This window comes from Muscardinus avellanarius (assembly GCF_963383645.1).
Source record: "Muscardinus avellanarius genome assembly, chromosome: 16".
Lineage (NCBI taxonomy): Eukaryota > Metazoa > Chordata > Mammalia > Rodentia > Gliridae > Muscardinus > Muscardinus avellanarius.
The window spans coordinates 68,583,039-68,604,497 of NC_137802.1; the positions used below are offsets into that span (position 1 = coordinate 68,583,039).

The 21,459-nt window shown below is 44.5% G+C and overlaps 1 protein-coding gene across 2 annotated transcripts; it reads right to left on the minus strand.

Moving 5' to 3' along the window:
- Nucleotides 1-1,657: 1,657 nt before the first annotated feature.
- Nucleotides 1,658-21,459, minus strand: SUMO2 (small ubiquitin like modifier 2; the record flags this gene model as incomplete). Of its 2 annotated transcripts, XM_080713648.1 has the most annotated exons (4): nt 1,658-1,720; nt 8,142-8,213; nt 20,106-20,237; nt 21,439-21,459. In XM_080713648.1, 4 exons carry the CDS (start codon nt 21,457-21,459, stop codon nt 1,658-1,660), a joined length of 288 nt encoding a protein of 95 aa, XP_080569774.1. The 2 variants fall into 2 exon arrangements, with proteins under 2 accessions (XP_080569774.1, XP_080569775.1); XM_080713649.1 differs by lacking the exon at nt 8,142-8,213.

The window sequence follows — 21,459 nt, forward strand, 5'->3', positions numbered from 1 at the left end:
CCCAATGTTTCTACCTCTGCGTGACACCAGCAGCCCTATTTTTCATTATTTTAAAATGGGGTCTGAGTTGCAAAGGGCCTCACTAATTAGCTAGGAGTCCACGAACCACCAGTCTCAGCCTCCCGAATGCTGAGGTAACAAGCATGCACCACCATGCCCAGCTAAAAAGACCTTATTTATGGACAGTCAACAATGGGAAAACCATAGTGGGTACACACTTGTAATCATTCCCAATACTTTTGAGACTGATAGGATCAGAGGTTTTTTTTTTTTTTGCGGGTCTGGGGATGGAACCCAGGGGCATTTGACCTCTGAGCTACACCCCTTGCCCTACGTTTTATTCTTTATTTTGAAACCGGGTCTCACTGAGTTGCAGAGGGCCTCACTAAGTAGCTGAGACTGTCCGCGAACCGCGATCCTCCAGGTCTCAGCCTCCCGAATGCTGGGATCACAAGTGCGCCACCACGCCTGGCTAGGATCAGAGGTTTGAAGTCATCCTTCACAGCATTAGTGAGGCCCTTTTTCCAAATGAAATATAAAATAGGTCTGTGAGTGCAGCCCAGAGGTAGAAAGCCCAGGGGTTCCATCCCCAGTACCAAACACAAAGCAATGGGAAAACCAAGAAAGAAGATCAGGAAAAAATCTCAAGTCCCAGCTTGTTTTTACAGTACTAAGGAATGAAGCAACATCCCCAGCCCTTCTAATTGTGAGACAGGGTCTCACTCAGCTGACCTCCATATTGCAACACTCTTTCTCAGCCCCCAGGATATTGGGGAGTAAAGGCATACACCATAATACAGGTAAAGTCCCAGTTTCACTAACATCTAGCTATATGAAATTGTTCTGGAACTTGGCTTCCTCATCCACAAAATGGATGCTAAAGGCAGAATAACCCTGGACTCAATCCCTAGTAACACATACGCACACAGTGCAGTTACTGCCTGAGTCTGAAGTAGTGGTTACCCAAAAGATAAAATTCTAGGAGGACTAATCATATTTTTTTTCCCTAAACTTCAATTTTCTTTTTAATATTCCTCAGAATAAAGAAAACAGCTCATTTTAAACAAGAAGTTTATTTAAACAACAAGACGCTTGACTTGAAGGGAAAACTATCTAGGATTCTTTAAGAGTAATTTACCCCTACTTAGAGACAGATCGCCCTACATGTAACAGCTACGTACAAAAAAGTTATAAAATTGTCCTTGGTTTTACAATGATAAATGAAAAACATTAAAATTCTCCAATCAAACAAGGTATGCAAGGATTTTTATGTTGTTGGTTTTTCTTTTTTTTTGTTAAAACAATGAGAGCAAAATAACTTACTGGAATATAAAGATAAGAGCTGAATGAGCATGCCACTAATGGAGAAAGGGGATATTTTCACAGAACCAGTATTTTTCCCCATCCCATCTCCATTTGATGTCAATCAAAACATATCATTGGCCATTTAGTTTAAAAAAAGAAAAGCAATATGCTTGTGCACATACACCAGTTACTTTATGTACAATAAAGGAATGGGGAAGGGGAAAATGAAAGAATAGAGAAAACTATACTGTAGTAGTCAGGATGAGGTGGAACCGAATTGCAGTTTTCTAATTGCGAATGTATTCTTGGTCTGTAAGAACAGAGTTCTGGAGTAAAATGGCAGGTTCCCTTTTTAGTAGACACCTCCTGTCTGCTGCTGGAACACATCAATTGTATCTTCATCCTCCATTTCCAACTGGGAGAAAAGGAAAAAAAATTAAGTCCACCGATTACATGAACATTTAGTTTTTTAGATACATCCAAGCTACAGCCCCAGCCTGATTTTTTTCTTTTCTTGCGGCATACCTCTGAGCTATACCCTCAGCCCTATTTTTTATTCTTTATTTATGAAACAGGGTCTCACAGAGTTGCAAAGGGCTTCATTAAGTAGCTGAGGCTGTCTATGAACCGTGATCCTCCAGTCTCAGCCTCCCAAGAACTGGAATTATAAGCATGTGCCAGGATGCATGGCCAAATTTAAATATATCTTAAAAATGGTACTGGCAGCCGGGTGTGGCGGTGCACGCTTGTTATCCCTGCGGTTGGGAGGCAGAGACACAGCTTCATTAGCAAACATGGTTTAATTTTGTGTGTGTGTGTGTGTCTGGGCTGGAACCCAGAGGCATTTGACCTCCGAGTTGAAACAGGGTCTCACTGAGTTGCAAAGAGCCTCACTATGCTAAGGCTGTCCGCGAACCGCAATCCTCCTGTCTCAGCCTCCTGAATGCTGGGATTACAAGCGTGCGCCACCACGCCTGGCTGGTCTAAGTAATTTTTTATTGGGCTTCCTTTTTTTGTGGTGGCACTGGGGATTGAACTCAAGGGCACTCTACTTCTGAGCTACATCTCCAGCACTACTTTTTTTTGTTTCCAGTACTGGGGAGTACTGGGGACTGATCAGGAGCATTCTACACTCCCAGGCCTTTTAATTTTTTGATGGTACCAGGGATGGAACCCTTCTACCTCTGGGCTCAACTCCCAGACCTATTTTTTATATTTTACTTGGAAACAGGGTCTCTTAAACCAGCAAGGCTGGCTTCAAACCTGCACAGTCCTCCTGTCTCTACCTCCCAAGCATGGGGATTTTAAGTGTGCGCCACCACGCCCGGCTTTTTTTTTTTTTTTTGAAACAGCGTCTCACTGAATTGCCAAGGTCCTCACTAAGTAGCTGAGGCTGGCCACAAACTCAGATCCTCCTGTCTCAGCTTCCCAAATGCTGGGATTACAAGTGTGCACCACCATGCCTAGATAATTTTTATTTTGAAATAGGGTCTAAGTTGTGGAAGACCTCACTAAGTTGCTGAAGCTGTACCCAAACCTTCGATCTGTTTCAGCCTCCTATGTACTGGAATTACAAATGTGTGCCACCATGCTCAACTTGGCTTCCTTTTTTGATTTCTTTGGTGGTAATGGGGATGGAACCCAGGGGATTTGACCTCCGAGGCATACTCCTAGCCCCATTTTATATTTATTTTGAAACAGGGTCTCACTAGGTTGATCAGAGTCCTCTAACTTGCCATGCTGCTTCCCAAGTACTGGGATTACAGAGGTGCAACACCATGCCTGGCACTGTGGCTTCCTTTTTTAATTAGTTATAGAAAACTTAATTTTAAAATTAAAAAGCAGCCAGGCGTGATGGTGAACGCTTTTAATAACCCCAGCTTTTGGGAGGCTAAGACAAGAGGATCACGGTTAGTGGCCAGCCTCAGCTACTAGTTAGTGAAACTTTTTGCAACTCAGTGAGACCCTGTTTAAAATAAAGAATAAAGCCGGGCGTGGTGGTGCACACTTGTAATCCCTGCGCTTGGGAAGCTGAGACAGGAGGATCGCACGGGTTCAAAGCCAGCCTCAGCTACTTAGTGAGGCTCTCAGCAACTTAGTGAGACCCTGTTTCCAAATAAAATATATAAAAAAAAAGGGTCTGGGAGTGTAGCCCGGAGGTAGAAAGCCTCTGGGTTCCACCCCTAGTACCACCACCAAAAAATAAATAAAGAATAAAAAATAGGGCTAGTGATATAGCTTAAAGGTAAATTCCCCTGGGTTCCACCCCCAGTACCACAAAAAATTAAAAAAAAAAGCTAAACCGAGCGTGGTGGCACACGCTTGTAATCCCAGCATTTCGGAGGCTAAGAGAGGAGAATTGCAGTTCACGGACAGCCTCAACTACTTAGTGAGGTCCTCTGTAACTGTAATTTATTTCTGCAAAATAAACTAATTTCTAAGACTGACTTGAAACCTGTGATCTTCATGTCTTTTCCTTCCAAGTGCTAAGACTGCAGGTATGCACTACCATGCCCGGTTTATTATGTGTGTGGTACTGGGGAATGAACCCAGTTATTTTACCTCTGAACTATACCACTCTTTTATTTTTTATTATTTATTTTTTTTGCAGTGGAGTTGGAACCCAGGGGCATTCTTTTTTTTTTTGGTGGTACTGGGGATGGAACCCAGGGGCCTTTACCTCTGGGCTACACTCCCAGACCTATTTTATATTTTATTTGGAAACAGGGTCTTTTAAGCCAGCTGAGGCTGGCTTCGAACCTGCGTGATCCTCCTGTCTCAGCCTCCCAAGCGCAGGGATTACAAGCATGCACCACCATGCCCGGCTGAACCCAGGGGCATGATACCTCTTAGCTATACCCCCACCCTGTGTGCCACCATGCTCAGCTTATATAGAGCTACGTTAAAAACAAAAAAGATGGCTCTAGTGATTGAACCTAGGGGGAATTATATCACCCTCTTTTTTATGCGGTACTGGGAATGGAATCCAGGGGCATTCTACCTCTAAGCTACACCCCACAGGTCTATTTTTTTTTTCTTTACTTTTAAACAGGATCTCACTGAGTTGCAAAGGGCCTCACTAAGTAGCTGAGGCTGTCTGTGAACCCGGATCCTCCTGTCTCAGCCTCTCAAATGCTGGGATTACAAGCCTGCACCACCACGCCTAGCTGAGTGTTATTTCTGAGACTGTCCTTGAACTTGTGATCCTGTCTCAGTGTCTCAAGTACTGGGATTACAGGCATGCTACACCACACTCAACTTTTATGGTGAAACAGCTGGCTTTGTAGAACCTATGTCCCTCCTGTCTTAGCCTCCCAAGTACTGGGAATAAGTGTATATTACCACACAGACTTATAGTGAAACTTTAAATGCCTTAAAAAATAGAACCAAGCTGGGCGTGGTGGCACACACTTGTAATCCCTGCTCTTGGGAGGCTGAGACAGGAGGATCGCACAGGTTCAAAGCCAGCCTCAGCTACTTAGCGAGGCTCTCAGAAACTTAGTGAGACCCTGTTTCCAAATAAAAAGTATACAACAGATCTGGGAGTATAGCCCATATGTAGAAAGCCCCTGGGTTCTGCCCCCAGCAACACACCAACACGCACGCACACACACACACACACACACACACACACACACACACACACACACACACACACACACGACCAGCCAAGCATGGTGGCGCATGCTTGTAATCCAGGACTTGGGAGGAGGACCACAAGTTTGCAGCCAGCCTCAGCTACTTAGGCCTTCCACAACTTTAGTGAGACCCTGTTTCAAAATAAGTAATAATAATAATAAAAAACAGAGTTGGGGGTATAGCTTAGAGGCACAATGCCCCTGGCTTCAATCCCCAATACTGCAAATAAATAAATCCCGGTGTGGTGGCCTAGGCTTTTTCTTTTTTCTTTTTTTTGGGTGGTACTGGGGTTCTTGGAAACCCTTCTACTTCTGTGCTACACTCCCAAACCTATTTTTATATTTTTTAAATTTAGAAACAGGGTCTCTTAAGTAAGCAAGGCTGGCTTCGAATCTGCGTGATCCTCCCATCTCCACCTCCCAAGCGCGGGGATTATAAGCATGCCCCACCACGCCTGGCCCAGCCCAGGCTTATTAATCCCCCTATTTGTGAGACTGAGACAAAAAGACCACAGGTTCATGGCCAGCCTCAGCAACTTAAGGCCCTCTGCAACTTGGTTCAACTGAGACCTTGTTTAAAAAAAAAAAAGAGCCGGGCGTGGTGGCGCACGTTTGTAATCCCCATGCTTGGGAGGCAGAGACAGGAGGATCGCCAGCCGCACGTGCTGGCTTAGGAGACCGTTTCCAAATAAAAATGTAAAAATAGGTCTGAGAGTGTAGCCCGGAGATAGAAGGGCTTCCAGGAACCCCAGTACCACCAAAAAAAAATAAGAAATAAAAAAATTAAAAATTAAAAAAAAGAAGAGCTGGTATGGTGGCGCACGCTTGTAATCCCAGTACTAGGAAGGCTGAGACAGGAGGATCACACAGTTTTGAAGCCAGTGTCAGCTATTTAGTAAGGCTCTCAGCAGTTTAGTGAGACCCTGTTTCAAAATAAATAGGTTGGGGGCATAGCCAAGAGGTGGAGGACTCTGGGTTCCATCCCCAGGACCACAAAAGAAAAGGAAAAAAAAAAAAAAAGGGGGGGGGGGACTACTTCAGAGGTAGAATACCCCTGGGTTCAATCCCCAGCACCACAAAAAAATAAATAAAAATCCAGACGTGGTGGCCCATGCAAGTTTGTGGCCCTTAGCTACTTATTGATGATCTTCACAACTTAGTGAGACCCTGTTTCAAAATAAAGAAAAAAAAAAAAAAAAAAAAGGGTCGGGTTGTTGCTAGGAGGTAGAATGCCCTTGGTTTCAACCCCCAATTACTTACACACACACACACACACACACACACACACACACACACACACACACACACAGCAGGACCATCTCTCTCCTATTTATCAAAACAATATAGCACCTCCTGGTGGCTACAAAATATGATTGCTGCAAAGAGACTCCAAATTTTCTTTTTTTTGCAGGTCTGGGGATGGAACTCAGGGGCATTTGACCTCTGAGCTATACCCCCACCCTATTTTTTATTCTTTATTTTGAAACCGGGTCTCACTGAGTTGCAGAGGGCCCCACTAAGTAGCTGAAGCTGTCTGTGAACCGCAATCCTCCAGGTTTCAGCCTCCTGAATGCTGGGATTACAAACTTGTACCACCACGCCGGGCTTCCAAAATTTCTTTAAAGTACTTTCCCTTACATTACTACTCAAAAGTTTCAAGTTTTTGAAGATTATCAACAAAACAACACCTGGATGTGTCATCTTCACTCGGGCAGCATTTATTATCCCTTTCTAATCTCCATTACACCATAAAACTGAAATTCTAAAGTACAAAGGAAAGCTGGGTGTGGTGGCACATGCTTGTAATCCCAGCATTTGGGAGGCTGAGAGGAGGCAGGAGGATTGCTGTTCGCCAACAGCCTCAGCCTCAGTGAGGCCCTCTTGCAGCTCAGTGAGACCCTGGTTTCACAATAAAGACAAAGGCGTGGTGATGCATGGTTGTAATCCCCCGCTTGGGAGGCTGAGGAGGACCGCTTAGGTTCAAAGCCAGCCTCAGCTACTTAGTGAAGCTCTCAACAACTTAGGGAGACCCTGTTTCCAAGTAAAGTATAAAAAGATCTGGGAGTATAGCCCGGAGGTAGAAAAGCCCCTGGGTTACACCTCCAGTACCCCCCCACACACACACAAAAAAAAAAGAGAAAAATGAAACAGAAAAAAGTACAAAGGAATCTGGGCCTGGTGGCAAACACTTGCAATCCTAGTACTTGCGAAGCTGAGATAGCATCTCAGGTTTGAGGACAGCCTCACTTAGTGAGGCCCGGTGAAACTCACAAAAAATATAGAGCTGGGAATGTAGCTCATAGGTAGAACGCCTCTGCATTCAATACCCAATACTGCAAAATGTTTTCTGTTATAAGACATTTAAGCTGGGCGTGGTGGCACACGCTTGTAATCCCAGTATTTGGGAGGCTGAGACCTGGGTTCCATTCCCGGTACTGCAGCCTTGTAACCCAGTACTTAGGAAGCCGAGACAGGATTGCAAGTTCCTGGCCAATCTAAGCTTCTTAGTTAAGACCATGTTTCAAAATAAAGAATAGCCGGGCCTGGTAATGCGTGCTTGTAATCTTTGCACTTAAGAGGCTAAGACCAGAGGATCACAGGTTATATACAGCCTCAGCAACAATGAAACTCATCAACCTAGCAAGACCTTCCTTCCAAATAAGAAATAAAATTAGGCTGGGGGTGTAGCTCAAAGGTAGAATTCCTAAGTTCAACAAGCACCAGTGTCACAAATAAGGGCTTGGAGCCGGGCATGGTGGCGCGTGCTTGTAATCCCCGCACTTGGGAGGCTGAGACAGGAGGATGGCACTGGTTCGGAGCCAGCCTTGCTGGCTTGAGACCCTGTTTCAAAAAAAAAAAAAAAAAAAAAAAAAAAGGTCTGGGAGTGTAGCCCGGAAGTAGAAGGGCTTCCAGGAACCCCAGTACCACCCAAAAAACAAAACAAAACAAAAAACAAATAAGGGCTTGGGGCTATGTGGCATGCAGGTAGATGCCCCCATGGATTTGATCCCTAGTTTCCTAGTTTCTTTATGTGGATATAATTGAAAATGCATACATTCACCCGGTGCTTAGCACCCTCCCCTCCACTTTCCCTTTCCCCTCTTTCAACAGTGAGTGCCCAGGTTGACCATGCCACATTTGATCCCTAGTTTCACACATACAAATTCAAAACACAATTTTTTCTAATTAGACTTTTACCTGTGCAGGTGTGTCTGTTTCATTGATTGGCTGCCCATCAAATCGGAATCTGATCTGCCTCATTGACAAACCCTGAAGAAGAAATTATAAAAGCAATAAGCAGCATGTAAAGAAAACTCCATTTAGACAAAGCTATGTGCACATTAAACCATGAATGTTAAAAAGACACCTAAATAAAAAATGTTAAAATTTATCTGTGGGTAAAAAGATCTGAGGTGACCCTAGACCACAGGATTCTCCCTGTTTTGACTTTTTTGAGGCTAGGGAACCCGGGGCATTCTACCTCTGACCTACAACCCCAGCCCTACTTTGCTGTTATTTGGAGACACAGTCTTGCTAGGTTGCTAAGGGTCTCATGAAGATGCTGAGGTGAGCCTTGAATGTGTAATCCTGTCCCAGCCTCTTCAGTACTGAGATTATAACCATGCGTCACCACATCCAGCTCCGGCTTTACTGCTTTTTTAAGAGGACAGCTATTCTTTTTTTTTTTTTTGCGGGTCTAGGGATGAAACCCAGGGACATTCGACCTCCGAGCTACATCCTCTGTCCTATTTTTTATTCTTTATTTCAAAACAGGGTCTCACTAAGTTACGGTGTGTCTCACTAAGTAGCTGAGGCTGTCCGCGAACCGTGATCCTCTGGTCTCAGCCTCTCAAATGCTGGGTTTACAAGCATGCGCCACCACGCCCGGCAAGAGAGGACAGCTATTCTAAGCTATTCTAAACTTGAACACAGTATGAGACAGACATTGCATTTAAATGAATTTTCTACAGTCAGTACAAAGGTTTGTGGGTATGTGTAACTGGGGAATGAACCCAAGGGCACTGCACCGCTGAGCTTCAGTTTTTCTGGTTGGTGTACGCGTGTTACTAGGGATCCAACCCAGGGGCGTTCCACCTCTGAGCTACATCCCCAGCCCTATTATTTATTTATTTACTTATTTATTTATTTGTGCTGGGGATGAAACACAGGGGCATTCTACCTCTAAGCTACACTCCCAGCCCTATTTTTTATTATTTTTAGTTTTTTACAGGTTTGGAGATGAAACCCAGGGGCATTTGACCCCTGAACTACACTCCCTGCCCTATTTTTATTTTGAAACATGGTCTCACTGAGTTACAAAGGGCCTCAGCTGAGGCTAACCATGAACTGTGATCCTCTGGTCTCAGCCTCCGGAATGCTGGGAGTACAAGTATGCACCACCACGCCCCACTCAGCCCTTTTTTTTTTTTTTGTGGTACCGGGGATGGAACCCTTCTCCTTCAGGATACATTCCCAGGCCTATTTTATATTTTTATGTGAAAACAGGCTCTCTTAAACCAGCGAGGCTGGCTTCGAACCTATGTGATCCTCCTGTCTCCACCTCCCAAACCCAGGGATTACAACCCTGCCACCACAGGCTATCAGCGCTATTTTTTATTCTTTATTTTGAAACAGTGTCTCACTGAGTTGCAAAGGGCCTAAGTATTAGCTGAGGCTGTCCTTGCACATCAATCCTCCTGTGTCAGCCTCCCCAGCCCATTCATTTTGAAACAGGTTATCACAGAGTTGCAAAGGGCCTCACTAAGTAGCTGAAGTTGGCCTGATCCTCCTGTCTTGGCCTCCCAAATACTGGGATTACATCATGTGCCACTACACCCAGATTATTTTTTTATTATTTTTGAAATGGTTTCACTAAGTTGAGGAGGGCCTCACTAAGTACCTGAGGCTGCCTGGAAACTTGCAATCCTCCTGTCTCAACCTCCCAAGTACTGGGATTACAAACATGCGCCACCATGCCCAGCTAATTCTTTTAAATGTTTTTTTTAGTGCTACCAGAAATGAAACCCAGGGGCCTTTTTTTTTTACCTACGGGCCACATCCCCATCCTACTTCATATTTTATTTGGAAACAGGATCTCACTAAGTTGCTAAGAGCCTCCTCACTAAGTAGCTGAGTCTGGCTCCGAACCTGCGCAATCCTCCCAGTCAGCCTCCTAAATACTGTTACTATAAGCGTGCACCACCACGTCCAGCTTAATTCTTTAAATTTTGAAATAAGGACTTACTAGGTTTCAGAGGCTGGCTACCAGGAACTTGGATTAAAGGCATGTGCCAGTAAAAGACAATCATGAGTAGCAAATGCACATCAAAAGTTCTACAAAAGAGCGGTGCACGTTTGTAATCCCAGCATCTGAGAGGCTGAGACAGGAGGACCGCAGTTTGCACAGAGACTCCACTTAGTGAGGCCCTTTCCAGCACAATGAGGCCCTGCTTAAAAATAAAGAGTAAGTGCTGGGTGTGGTGGTGCACACTTGTAATTCCAGTGCCTGTGGGTTCAAAGCCAGCCTCAGCTACTTAGTGAGACCCTGTTTCCTAATAAAGTATAAAATAGGTCTGGGAGTATAGCCCAGAGGTAGAAAAGCCCTGGGGTTCCACCCCCAGTACCACAAAAATAAATAGGGCTATGGTATAGCCCAGAGGTAGAATACCCCTGGGTTCCATTCCCAGGACCCCCCCCAAATAAAGTTCTACAAAAGGCTGGCATGGTGGTGCATGCTTGTAACCCCAACATTTGGAAAGACAGGAGGATGGTGGTTTACAGGCAGTCTCAGCTACTTAGTGAGGTCCTGTGCAACTCGGGCGTGGTGGCGCACACTTGTAATCCCTGTGCTTAGGAGGCAGAGACAGGAGGATCGCGTTGGTTCGGAGCCGGCCTCGCTGGCTTAAGAGACCCTGTTTCCAAATAAAAAAACATAAAATAGGTCTGGGAAGTGTAGCCTGGAGGCAGAAGGGCTTCCAGGAACCCCAATACCACAAAAAATAAAAAATAAAAAAATAATAGGACTGGGTGTGTAGCTCAGAATTAGAATGCACCTGGGTTCCATCCCCAGTACTGCTAAAAACAAAACAAAAAAACAATGAGAGTCTCACTAAACTACTAAGGCTTTTTATTTTCAGTGGTACTGAGAACTGAACCCAGGGGCAGTGTACCTATGAGCTATACTTGCAGCCCAATTTTACTTATTTATTTGTGGTACGGAGATGGAACCCGGGGCTTTCTACCTCCAAGCTACACCCCCAGACCTATTTTTTATTATTTATTTTGAAACAGGGTCTCACTAAGTAGCTGAGATTGTCCATGAACGGGTGATCCTCCTCTCAGCCTCCCAAAAGCTAGGATTACAAGCGCATACCAATACATCTGATCTTTTCAATTTAAAAATCAAGCCGAGTGTGGTGGTGCACGCTTGTAATCCCCGCACTTGGGAGGCTGAGACAGAAGGATTGCCCAGGTTCAAAGCCACCCTCTGCTGGCTTAAGAGACCCTGTTCCCAAATAAAATATAAAATAGGTCTGGGAGTGTAGCCTGAAGGTAGAAGGCCCCTGGGTTCCATCCCTAGTATCATAAAAATAAATAAATAAATATAAAAATAAAATTTAAAAATCAAAATTAAGCTGGGCTTAGTGACACATGCTTGTGATCCCAGTACTTAGGAGACTGAGACAAGGGGATCAGAGGTTTGCAGCCAGCACCAGCTGCTTATGGAGGCCCTGTCTCCAAATAAAGAATAAAAAACAGGACCGGGGGTGTACCTTGAAAGTAGAACGCCCCTGGGTACCATCCTCAGTACCCCCCAAAATAAATTAAAAAATAAAAATTAAGATGGGTATGGTCCCATATGCATGTTCTCCCAGTATTTTGGGAGGCTGAAATAGGAGGATTGTGGATTTGCAGCTAGCTTCAGTTACTTAATAAGGCCCCTGCAACTTAGTGAGTCCCTGTTTCAAATGAAAGAATAAAGGTGGTGGCACACGCTTATAATCCCAGCATTCAGGAGGCTGAGACAGGAGGATTGTGGTTCACGGACAGCCTCAGCTACTTAGTGAGGCCCTTTGCAACTCAGTGAGACCCTGTTTCAAAATAAAAAAATAAAAACTAGGGTTGAGGATGTCACTCAGAGGTAGAATGCCCCCTGAGTTCAATCTCCATTACTGCATAAAAAAGTGAGACTGTTTCCAAATAAAATATAAAAATGGGTCTGGGAGTATAGTCCAGAGGTATAAATCCCCTGGGTTTCACCCCCAGTACCCCCCCCACACACACAAAAAAGGGCCGGGCATGGTGGTACATGCTTGTAATCCCAAAATTTGGGAGGCTGAGACAGGACAGTGCAGGTCTGAAGCCAGCTTCAGCTAATTAGTGAGACCCTTACTAAAAAATAAAGAATAAAAAAATAGGGCTGTGGTGCCGCTGGGAGACAGAATGCCTCCGGGTTCCATCCCCAGGACCACAAAATGAGCCTAAGCATGTACCTTCTACAAAACTAATTCCAGTGTTTCACTAATGAAGTATAACGTACCTGAGAAAGGGGTACGAGGGAAAGCAAAGCTGTTGGCAATGATGGCGATGTGAGCCAATTGAAGAAAATAAAATACCTCTGGAAGCTGGGGCAATCTCAACACTTAGAATACTGAGAAAGGAGGATCACAGGTTTGAGGACAGTCTCAGCAAGTACTGAGACTCTCATCAACCTAGAGACCGCTTCCAAATAAAAAACAAAAAATAGGGCTGGGGGTGTAGCTTGGTCTCTGGGTTCAAATCCCAGTACCCCCCCACACACTATATATATCTTTGGAGGTGTGTTGTGGACAAATTTAAAGTCAATCCTTTGACTTTAAATTTGATGTAGCAATAAACTTGTAATAACTTTGTAATTTAAAGTTCAAATTACAAAGTTATTACAAGTTTATTGCTACATCAACTCCACTGAATAGTAACTGATACTAAGTTGGGTGTGGTGGTGCAAGCTTGTATTCCTAGTATGTGGGAGGCTGAGACAGGAGGATCACAAGTCTCAGCAACTGACTAAGCAACCTAGTGAGACAGTTTCTAAACAAAATATTAAAGCGGGCTAGGGGTGTAGCTCGTAGGCGGAATCCCCCTGGATTCAATCCCCAGTACAAATTTAAAAAAAAAAAAAAAGAAAAAGAAAATTGATACAAAAGAGAAACTGAAAATTCCCTGGACTGAAGTTTATATTGAAACAAAATAATCAACCACTTGCAAATCTATATTCCAATGTGTAACAAGGAGTCACTAATTTTGTGTTTAAATATACTAATAAGATTCCTATTTCTTTCAATTAAAATCCTAGTCAAGTCAAATATTTCGTATCATTTCCAGACTATGCCTAGTCTTGCTTAAAAAAATACAAATAATCCCTAACCAAGAACATGACATTGAAAACTTTAATTCATTGCTTATAATGACACTAGAATTTAACTTATGATTACACTAAGCAACAAATACCAAGCCATTAACTGCTAAGTATTTTATATTTGCAAACACTTCATTAAGACAGACTCCTTGTTTCAACAAAATACTAAGCACCTTCTGTATGCTGGATCCTTCCTTCACTACATCCACTGGTAAGGTCAATGGTGTGGCCATTCAGAAGAAGAGAGAAAAAAAGCAGGGCCAGAATTAGAGAACATAAGTACACTGAATTCCTTTATCGCCACCTACATTTTGGAGCATTAAAATGTACATGACATGACTCAACTACACTGAAAATTTTTAAAGCCCCAACATAAAATATTCCAATTCAGTCACTTATAGTAACAGATCTCCTGTAACTCTGCTTAATCAGACAATCCAACTCCTGCTTTTTATGCTTTTCCTTATCAATAATGCAAGTTCTTTAAACCCTCCTCTACAGATTAGCAAGAGATCATGTCCAAAATAAATGTGTCTCTAAGATTTGGTAAACTAAAGCCAGGCGTGGTGGCTCACGCTTGTAATCCCAGCATTCGGGAGGCTGAGACAGGAGGATCGTGGTTTGCAGGACAGCCTCAGCTACTTAACAAGACCCTTTGCAACTCAGTGAGACCGTTTCAAAATAAAGAATGAAAAATAGGGCTGGGGGTGTAGCTCAGAGATAGAATGCCCCTGATTCCATCCCTAGTATTGTCAAAAATTAAAATAGGGCTGGAAATCTAGAGATGTAGGTCAGAAACAGAATGTCATTTAGGTTCAGTTCCCAGTACCACATAAAACTAAAAAATAAATAAATAAAAGATACATGTGGTTGAACATGCCTATAATCCCTGTACTAGGGAGGCTAAGACAGGAAGCCTGCAGGTTTGAGGAATCTTAAAAAATGTAGTAAGTCCCTCAACAACCAAAGAAGACCTTGTTTCAAAATAAAAAATAAAAGCAGAGCCAGGAATGGTGGCACTTGCACACTTGGAATCCCAGTACTTGGGAGGCTGAGACAGAACAGTCTCAGCAATTTAGAAAGGCCCTCCACAACTTACTGAGATTCAATTTCAAAATAAAAAATATGCCAGGCATAGTGACACATGCTTCTAATCCCAGTATTTAGGAGACTGAGACAGGAGGATCAAGGATTACAACATCTTGACCAGCCTCAGCTACTTAGTGAGGCCCTCCATAATTTACTGAGACCCTATTTCAAGATACATAATAAAAAATATGGCTGGGGGGAGGACACAGAGATAGAAGGCCCCTGGGTAAAATCTCCAGTGCTAAAATAAGTAAATAAACTGGGCATGGTGGCACACCCTTGCAATCCTAGCATTTGGGAGGCTGAGACTGGAGGACTGTGGTTCACAGCCTGTTACTTAGTGAGGCCCTCTGCAACTTAGTGAAACTGTTTCAAAATAAAGAATAAAAAACAGGGCAAGGCGTGTAGCTGGGAGGTCAACTGCCCCTGGTTTCCATCCCCAGACCCGCAAAAACAAAATAAAATAAGTAAATAATCGTAATAACAATAAAGCTGAGCTGGGTGTGGCAGCGTACATCTGTAATCCCAGTACTTGGGTTGCTGAGACAGGCTGAGTACAGGTTCATGGTCAACCTCAGCAACTTAGGTGAGATCTTGTTTCAAAATAGATAGGGCTGGGAGCCCGGTATGGTGGCACAGGCTTGTAATCCCAGTACTTGGGGGGCTGAGATGGGAGGATCCTGTTCCAGACAGCTGCAGCTACTTAGTGAGGCCCCTGCAACCTAGTGAGACCTTGTTTCAAAGCAAAAAATAAAAATAGGACTGAGGGTATATCTCAGAAATTGAATGCCCCTGGGTTCCATCCCCAGTACTGCAAAATAATAATAATAATAATAAAAACAACAACAACAACAAACAACACATAAATAGGCCCAGTTAAAAATAGGTAAATTTAAGCCGGGTGTGGTGTAATCCCAGTACTTAGGAGTGCTGAGACAGGAGGATCACGGTTTGCAAACAGCCTCAGCTACTTAGTGAGACCCTGTTTTAAAATAAAAAATAAAATTGGGCTGGGGGTGTAGCTCGGATATAGAATGTGGTTCGCAGACAGTCTCAGCTACTTAGTGAGGCCTTGTTTCAAAATAAAGAATAAAAAATAGGGCTGGAGGTGTAGATCGAAAGTAGAATGCCACTGGTTTCCAAAAAAATAAAAAATTGAGTTCAGAGAGCAGCTTGGAGGTAGAATGTCCCTGGGTTCAATCCCAGCACCCTCCCCACACACACAAAAAGGTAATCTCAGTATTCAGGAGACTGGGATAGGAGGATCACAGGTTGGTAGCCAGCCTCAGTTACTTTGTGAGACCCTTGCAACTTCGTAAGACCCTGTTTCAAAACGAATGTTCCCAGGCCCAATCTCTAGTATTAGAAAAAAAAAAAAGTTAATTTTGCATGTGTGTTCATAGCGATGCTGGGGATTGAACACAGGGATATTCGACCTATAAGCTATTCCTCAGCCCTACTGTATTTGCTAGTAACAGACACTGAAGCCGGAGTGGGGGCGCATGCTTATAATCCCAGCATTTGGGAGGTTGAGACAGGAAGATCCGGGTCCACAGACAGCCTCAGCTACTTAGTGAGGTCCTTTGCAACTCAGTGAGACCCAGTTTCAAAGAAAATAGAAAACAGGGCTGGGGGTATAGCTCAGAGGTAGAATGCCTCTAGGTTCCATCATTCCCACTACTGCAAAAAAAAAAAAAAAAAAAAAGAAGGGGGGGGGGATTGAACTCAGAGGCCATCCTATTATACTATTTCTGAGTTATGCACTCAGCTTTATTTTAAAACAATATCACCAAGTTGTGGAGGGCCTAAATTTTTGAGTCCTTGAACCTGTTATCTTCCTGTCTCAGCCTCCCAAGTATTGGGATTGTAGGCATGAATCACCAGGGTTTATTTCCTCTTAAAACTCTGTCTCATTTATCATGAAACAGGGTCCAAGTGAAAGATCTCCTAACTGCTGCTGAGGCTGACTGACTTTGAACCCGGAATTCTCCTGTTTCAGCCTAAGTACTGGGATTATAAGCGTGGGTCACTACACCCAGGCTGACTATATTAGACAACATTAGTTGAAGCAGATAATTCAGACAACAATTTTATAGATGACTACAAGGGGTTGTTTGTTTGTTTGTATTAGGGATTAGATCCAGGGGATTTTTATCTCTGAACTACAAACCCAGCTTTCTTTTTTTGCAGATCTACAGATGGAACCCAGGGGCATTTGACCTCTGAGCTATACCCCCAGCCATATTTTACTTTTATTCCGAAACAGGATCTCACTAGGTTAATCAGTGCATTATTTCCTGAGGCTGTCCTTGAACCCAAGATCCTTAAGTCTCAATCTCCCAAATACTAGGATTACAGGTGAGTACCACCACACCCAGTAAAAGCTAGTTTTCTAATGATGGAAGAATCAGATATGAAGACAATATTGTTCAAAGCCATCAAATCAAATCCTAAATTTCTACTTTGCATAAAGTTTTGCTACTAAGTTCTAAAAGATTACATTTTAAATCACTCCTAACCAGAAGGGGCAGTAGTGTTTGAATGTGAAAGATGCCAGTACATACATTCTTTAGCACAATTAACAAGTCATGTTTACATTTTTTTATAGTACCGGGAATGGAACCCAAGGACATTCTACCTCTGAGCTACACTCCAAACCCTTTTTTTTCTTCATTTTGAAACAAGGTCTCACTAAGTTTCAGGGTGCTCATTATATAACTGAGGCAGTCCATGAATCTGGGATCCTCCTGTCTCAGTCCCCCAAGTACTGGGATTACAAGTATCCACCTCCACGCCCAGATTCATGTTTACATTTTTGTATATGTGGTGGTACTGAGGATTGTAACAAGAGGTACTCTACCTCTGAGCTAAACCCACAGTCCAATTTTTGGGTTTTGTTTTGAAACAAGATTTCATTAAGTTACTGAGTCTTACTATATTGCTGAGGCTGGTCTTGAACCTTTGATCATCTGTGTCAGTCTCCCGAGCACAAGGACTACAGGTGTGCATTACCATGCTCGGCATGTTTACTAATTCTTAGAGGAATCTCACCAAAATTCTCCAAATGAGGGTACACTAAAGATCCTTGTTGGCCAAGTATGGTGGCGCTCGCTTGTAATCCCAGCATTTGGGAGGCTGAGATGGGAGGATGGCGGTTCAAGGACAGCTTCAGCTACTACTACTTAGTGAGGCCCTTTGCAACTCAGTGAGAGCCTGTTTCAAAATAAAGAATAAAAATTAGGACAGGGAGTGTAGCTCGGAGGTTGAATGCCCCTGGGTTCCATCCTCAGACCCGCAAAAAAAAAAAAAAAAAAAAAAAAAAAAAAAAGGGCTAGGAGTATAGCTTAGAGGTAGAATGCACTTGAGTTCCATTCCCAGTACCACCAAACAAACAAACAAACAACCACAACAAAAAATGGTGGGGGTTTCAGGTCTAATTTGGAGAGAGAACAACCATCCCAGCATATGGGAGGCCAAGAGAAGGGGGGAAATCAAGGTTCATGGACAGCCTCAAGCTACTTAGACCCTTCACAACTCAGTGAGGCCTTGTTTCAAAAAATAAAAAGACAAAATCTATATATCTACATATAGGGCTAAGGCAGAATGCCCCTGGGTTCCATCCCTAACACTGCAAAAAAAAAAAAAAAAAAAGATCTTCATAAGACACTGAATTAGTTGCCAGGCATGGTGGTGCATGCTTATAATACCAGCATTCAGAGGCTGAGACTAGAGAATCACAGTTCGTGGACAGTCTCAGCTACTTAGTGAGGCCCTTGGCAACTCAATGAGACCCTGTTTCACAAAAAATAAAAAGACTAAAAAATAGGGCTCGGGTGTATTTTGGGGGTAGAATGTCCCTGGGTTCCACCCCAGTACAGTACTTCAAGGAAAAAAAAAGAAAAGAAAAGAAACCAAATTAATTGTGGTAGTAGGGATTGAACCCAGGGCATTCTACTTTTGAACTACAGTATCTCAACCCTATTTTATTTTTCTCATCTCAAAATAGGGTTTAAAGGCCATGTGTGGTGGTGCACGCTTGTAATCCCAGTATTTGGGAGGCTGAGACAGGAGGATCACAGGTTTGTGTCTAACCTTAGCTACTTAGGGAGGCCTTCCATAGAGTAGTGAGACTTGTTTCAAAATAAAGAATAGGGTTAAGGGTGTCCCTAGGATATCGAATGCTCCTGGGTTCAAGCCTCAGTACCATCAAAATAAAACCCAAGTCACAGTTGGTTGTGGTAGCACATGCCTGTGAATCTAGTACTTGGGAAGCTGAGATGGGAATATTGCAAATCCAAACCCAGCCTCTGCAGTTTAGCAGTCCCCAGCAAGTTAGCAAGAACCTTTCCAAATTAAAAAAATTAGTGGGAGGAGCCAGATGTGGTGGCACACACTTATAAATCCTAGTACTTGGGAGGCTGAGGCAGGAGAATCTCTTTCAGGACAGCTACTTATGCCCTGTGCAACTCAGTGAGACACTGTTTCAAAATAAAGAATGAAAAATAGAGCTGGGGGTGTAGCTCAGAGGCAGAATGCCCCTGGGTTCCATCCCCAGTACAAAAAAAAAAAAAAAAAAAAAAGTACTGGGTGCTGGATGCAGTGGTGGACACCCGTAATCACAGTGTTTGGGAGACTGATAAAGGAGCATCACAGGCTCCTAGACAGTCTGGGCAATTTAATGAGTCTCTCAGTAACCTAGCAAGACCCTTTTCCCAAGAAATAAAATTGGAGCCAGGAATGGTGGTACATTTGTAATCCCAGTAATTGGGAGGGTTAATCAGGAGGAAGGTAGAATGCTCCTGGGTTCCATTCCAGTACTGCAAAAATATAAACATTTCCTTGGGAACTAATCAAATCTTGTCACTATATGTGTATGTGAGTGAATGCTTTTTGGAGTGAGGGGTAGTATTCAGGATTAAATTACCACTGAGCTATGTCCCTTGCCCTATTTATTTAATTCAGGACAGTATCCTACTGTATTGCCCAGGCTGGCCTTGAACTTGCTTTGACCTGCAGAGCTGATAATATTTATTTGTTTATTATTTTAGTGGTGCTGAGGATTGATATTCAGGAGCATTTCGAGTACATCCCTAGTTCAAAAAAATTTTTTTTTTTTTTGGTGGTACTGGGGGTGGAACCCAGAGGCTTTCTACCTCCGGGCTACACTCCCAGACCTTTTTTATATTTTATTTGGAAACAGGGTCTAAGTTGCTGAGAGCCTCACTAAGTAGCTGAGGCTGGCTTCGAACCCGTGAGATCCTCCTGTCTCAGCCTCCCAAGCTCAGAGATTACAAGCGTGCGCCACCACGCCCAGCTAGTTCAATTTTTTTAAGCTCTTATCTCACTAAATTGATGAGAGTCTCACTACTTTAAGAGGCTGTCCCTGAATGTGTGATCCTCCTGACTCAGCCACCCAAGTACTATGATTACAGATGGGACACCACCCTGCCCAGTAAGTTGATAGGATTATAAGCATGCGCCATGGCACATAGTACTAAAATCATAAACACTCAGGAAACCATCCTAACGGTTTCCATGAGGAATCAATATACCAAATGCATGATAATAAAATACGTCAACATTCATTCTACCAATATTATGCTTGTATTTTCCAGTCTCCAAAAAAAAAATTTTTAAACACATGTATTATGTGGAAGTACACATCAATTCCTCACCTGTCGTTCACAATAGGCTTTCATTAGTTTACTAAGTGGTGTATGCCTCTTAATCTTAAACTGCACCACAGAACCATCCTGCCCCGCCACCTTCAAATTAATATGATCGTTGTTCTCAGTCTTGACTCCTTCCTGTTGAAAGAAAAATAAAAGTATAACTTGGAAATGGTGATAAAACAAACACTTTTAAAACTGACAGAAGCCCAAGTTCCTCCAGAAATCAACAGGTTTCTCGTCCTGTATGACAAAAGAGCACACAGATGTTTCTAGCCAGTGAAATCAATTTGAAGGATGGGTCATCATCCAGCAGTACTAGACTGCTGTCAGAGAAAAACCTACGTGCAACACGCCATCGACAACAAAATTCACAAGTCGGCTCCCGCTCAGTTGATTCCAATGTTCTCTGAAAGGTGAATTTCCTAAAATGTCCTATTTTCTGTCCCTGCCCAAATCTTTACCACCAAAAGATACAAGTGTCCTTTCTCTTTTCAAAGCGCTTTCGGTATCATCGCCGAAGCAGCGTGCGGGGTGGGTCGCCCACAAGGCTTACAAGTCAAAACTCATTCCCGTCCTCTTGTTAAAAAGTTACCAAAACTCAGCCTCCCAAGTTAAGTCCAATGTGTCGGTGAGAGTGCTTCGACTCGGGACTCGGATCTCCCCGGAGCCCGGCGATCCCTCGGCGCTCCGACACCGTCAGCAGCAGGTTCGCTCGGTTCCTGTCCAACGCGGGGCGCGTTTCCCCCTCCCCTTTGTCGCCGAGGGTCGCGCACACGGCACTCCTCCGGGGCTCCCTTCCACCATGAGATCGGCCCCGAGTTCTTTCTCCGGGGTCAGGTGCAGACTTCCCTCCGCGGTCCCCGGGCGCCGGGGACGATGCCGCCGCCGCCTCCCCGCAACTTTCCCGGGGCCGGCGAGCGCGCCCCGAAGTTGCGCCCAAGTCCCCGCTCGCAGCCCTCCGCCTGCAACTTCTCCGGCCACATGGCGGCGAGGGCCGGCCGCGCTCCCCGCCCGCCCGCCCGGCGCCCATTGATTCCGGCCGCGCGCCCAACGCCCTCCGCACGCGCGGGGCCCGAGCCCGCCCCGCCAGGCCCGCGCCCGCCGCCCGCCGCCCGCGCGCGCGCCGGCCCGGGGGCGGGGAGCGCGGCCGGCCTCCTCGGCGCGGGCGGGCGGGCGGGCGGGCGGAAAATGGCGCGCAGCGGCCGGGCCTGAGCCGCGGCCGGCCCCACGGCGGGGGGCCCGGCGGGCGCGGGGAGCCCGCGGCGGGCTCGGGCCGGACCCCGGCCCGCTCGCTCCCCCGGCGGCCGCGCGGCGAGCCGGCCGGCGCCGCGCTCACCTTGGGCTTCTCGTCGGCCAT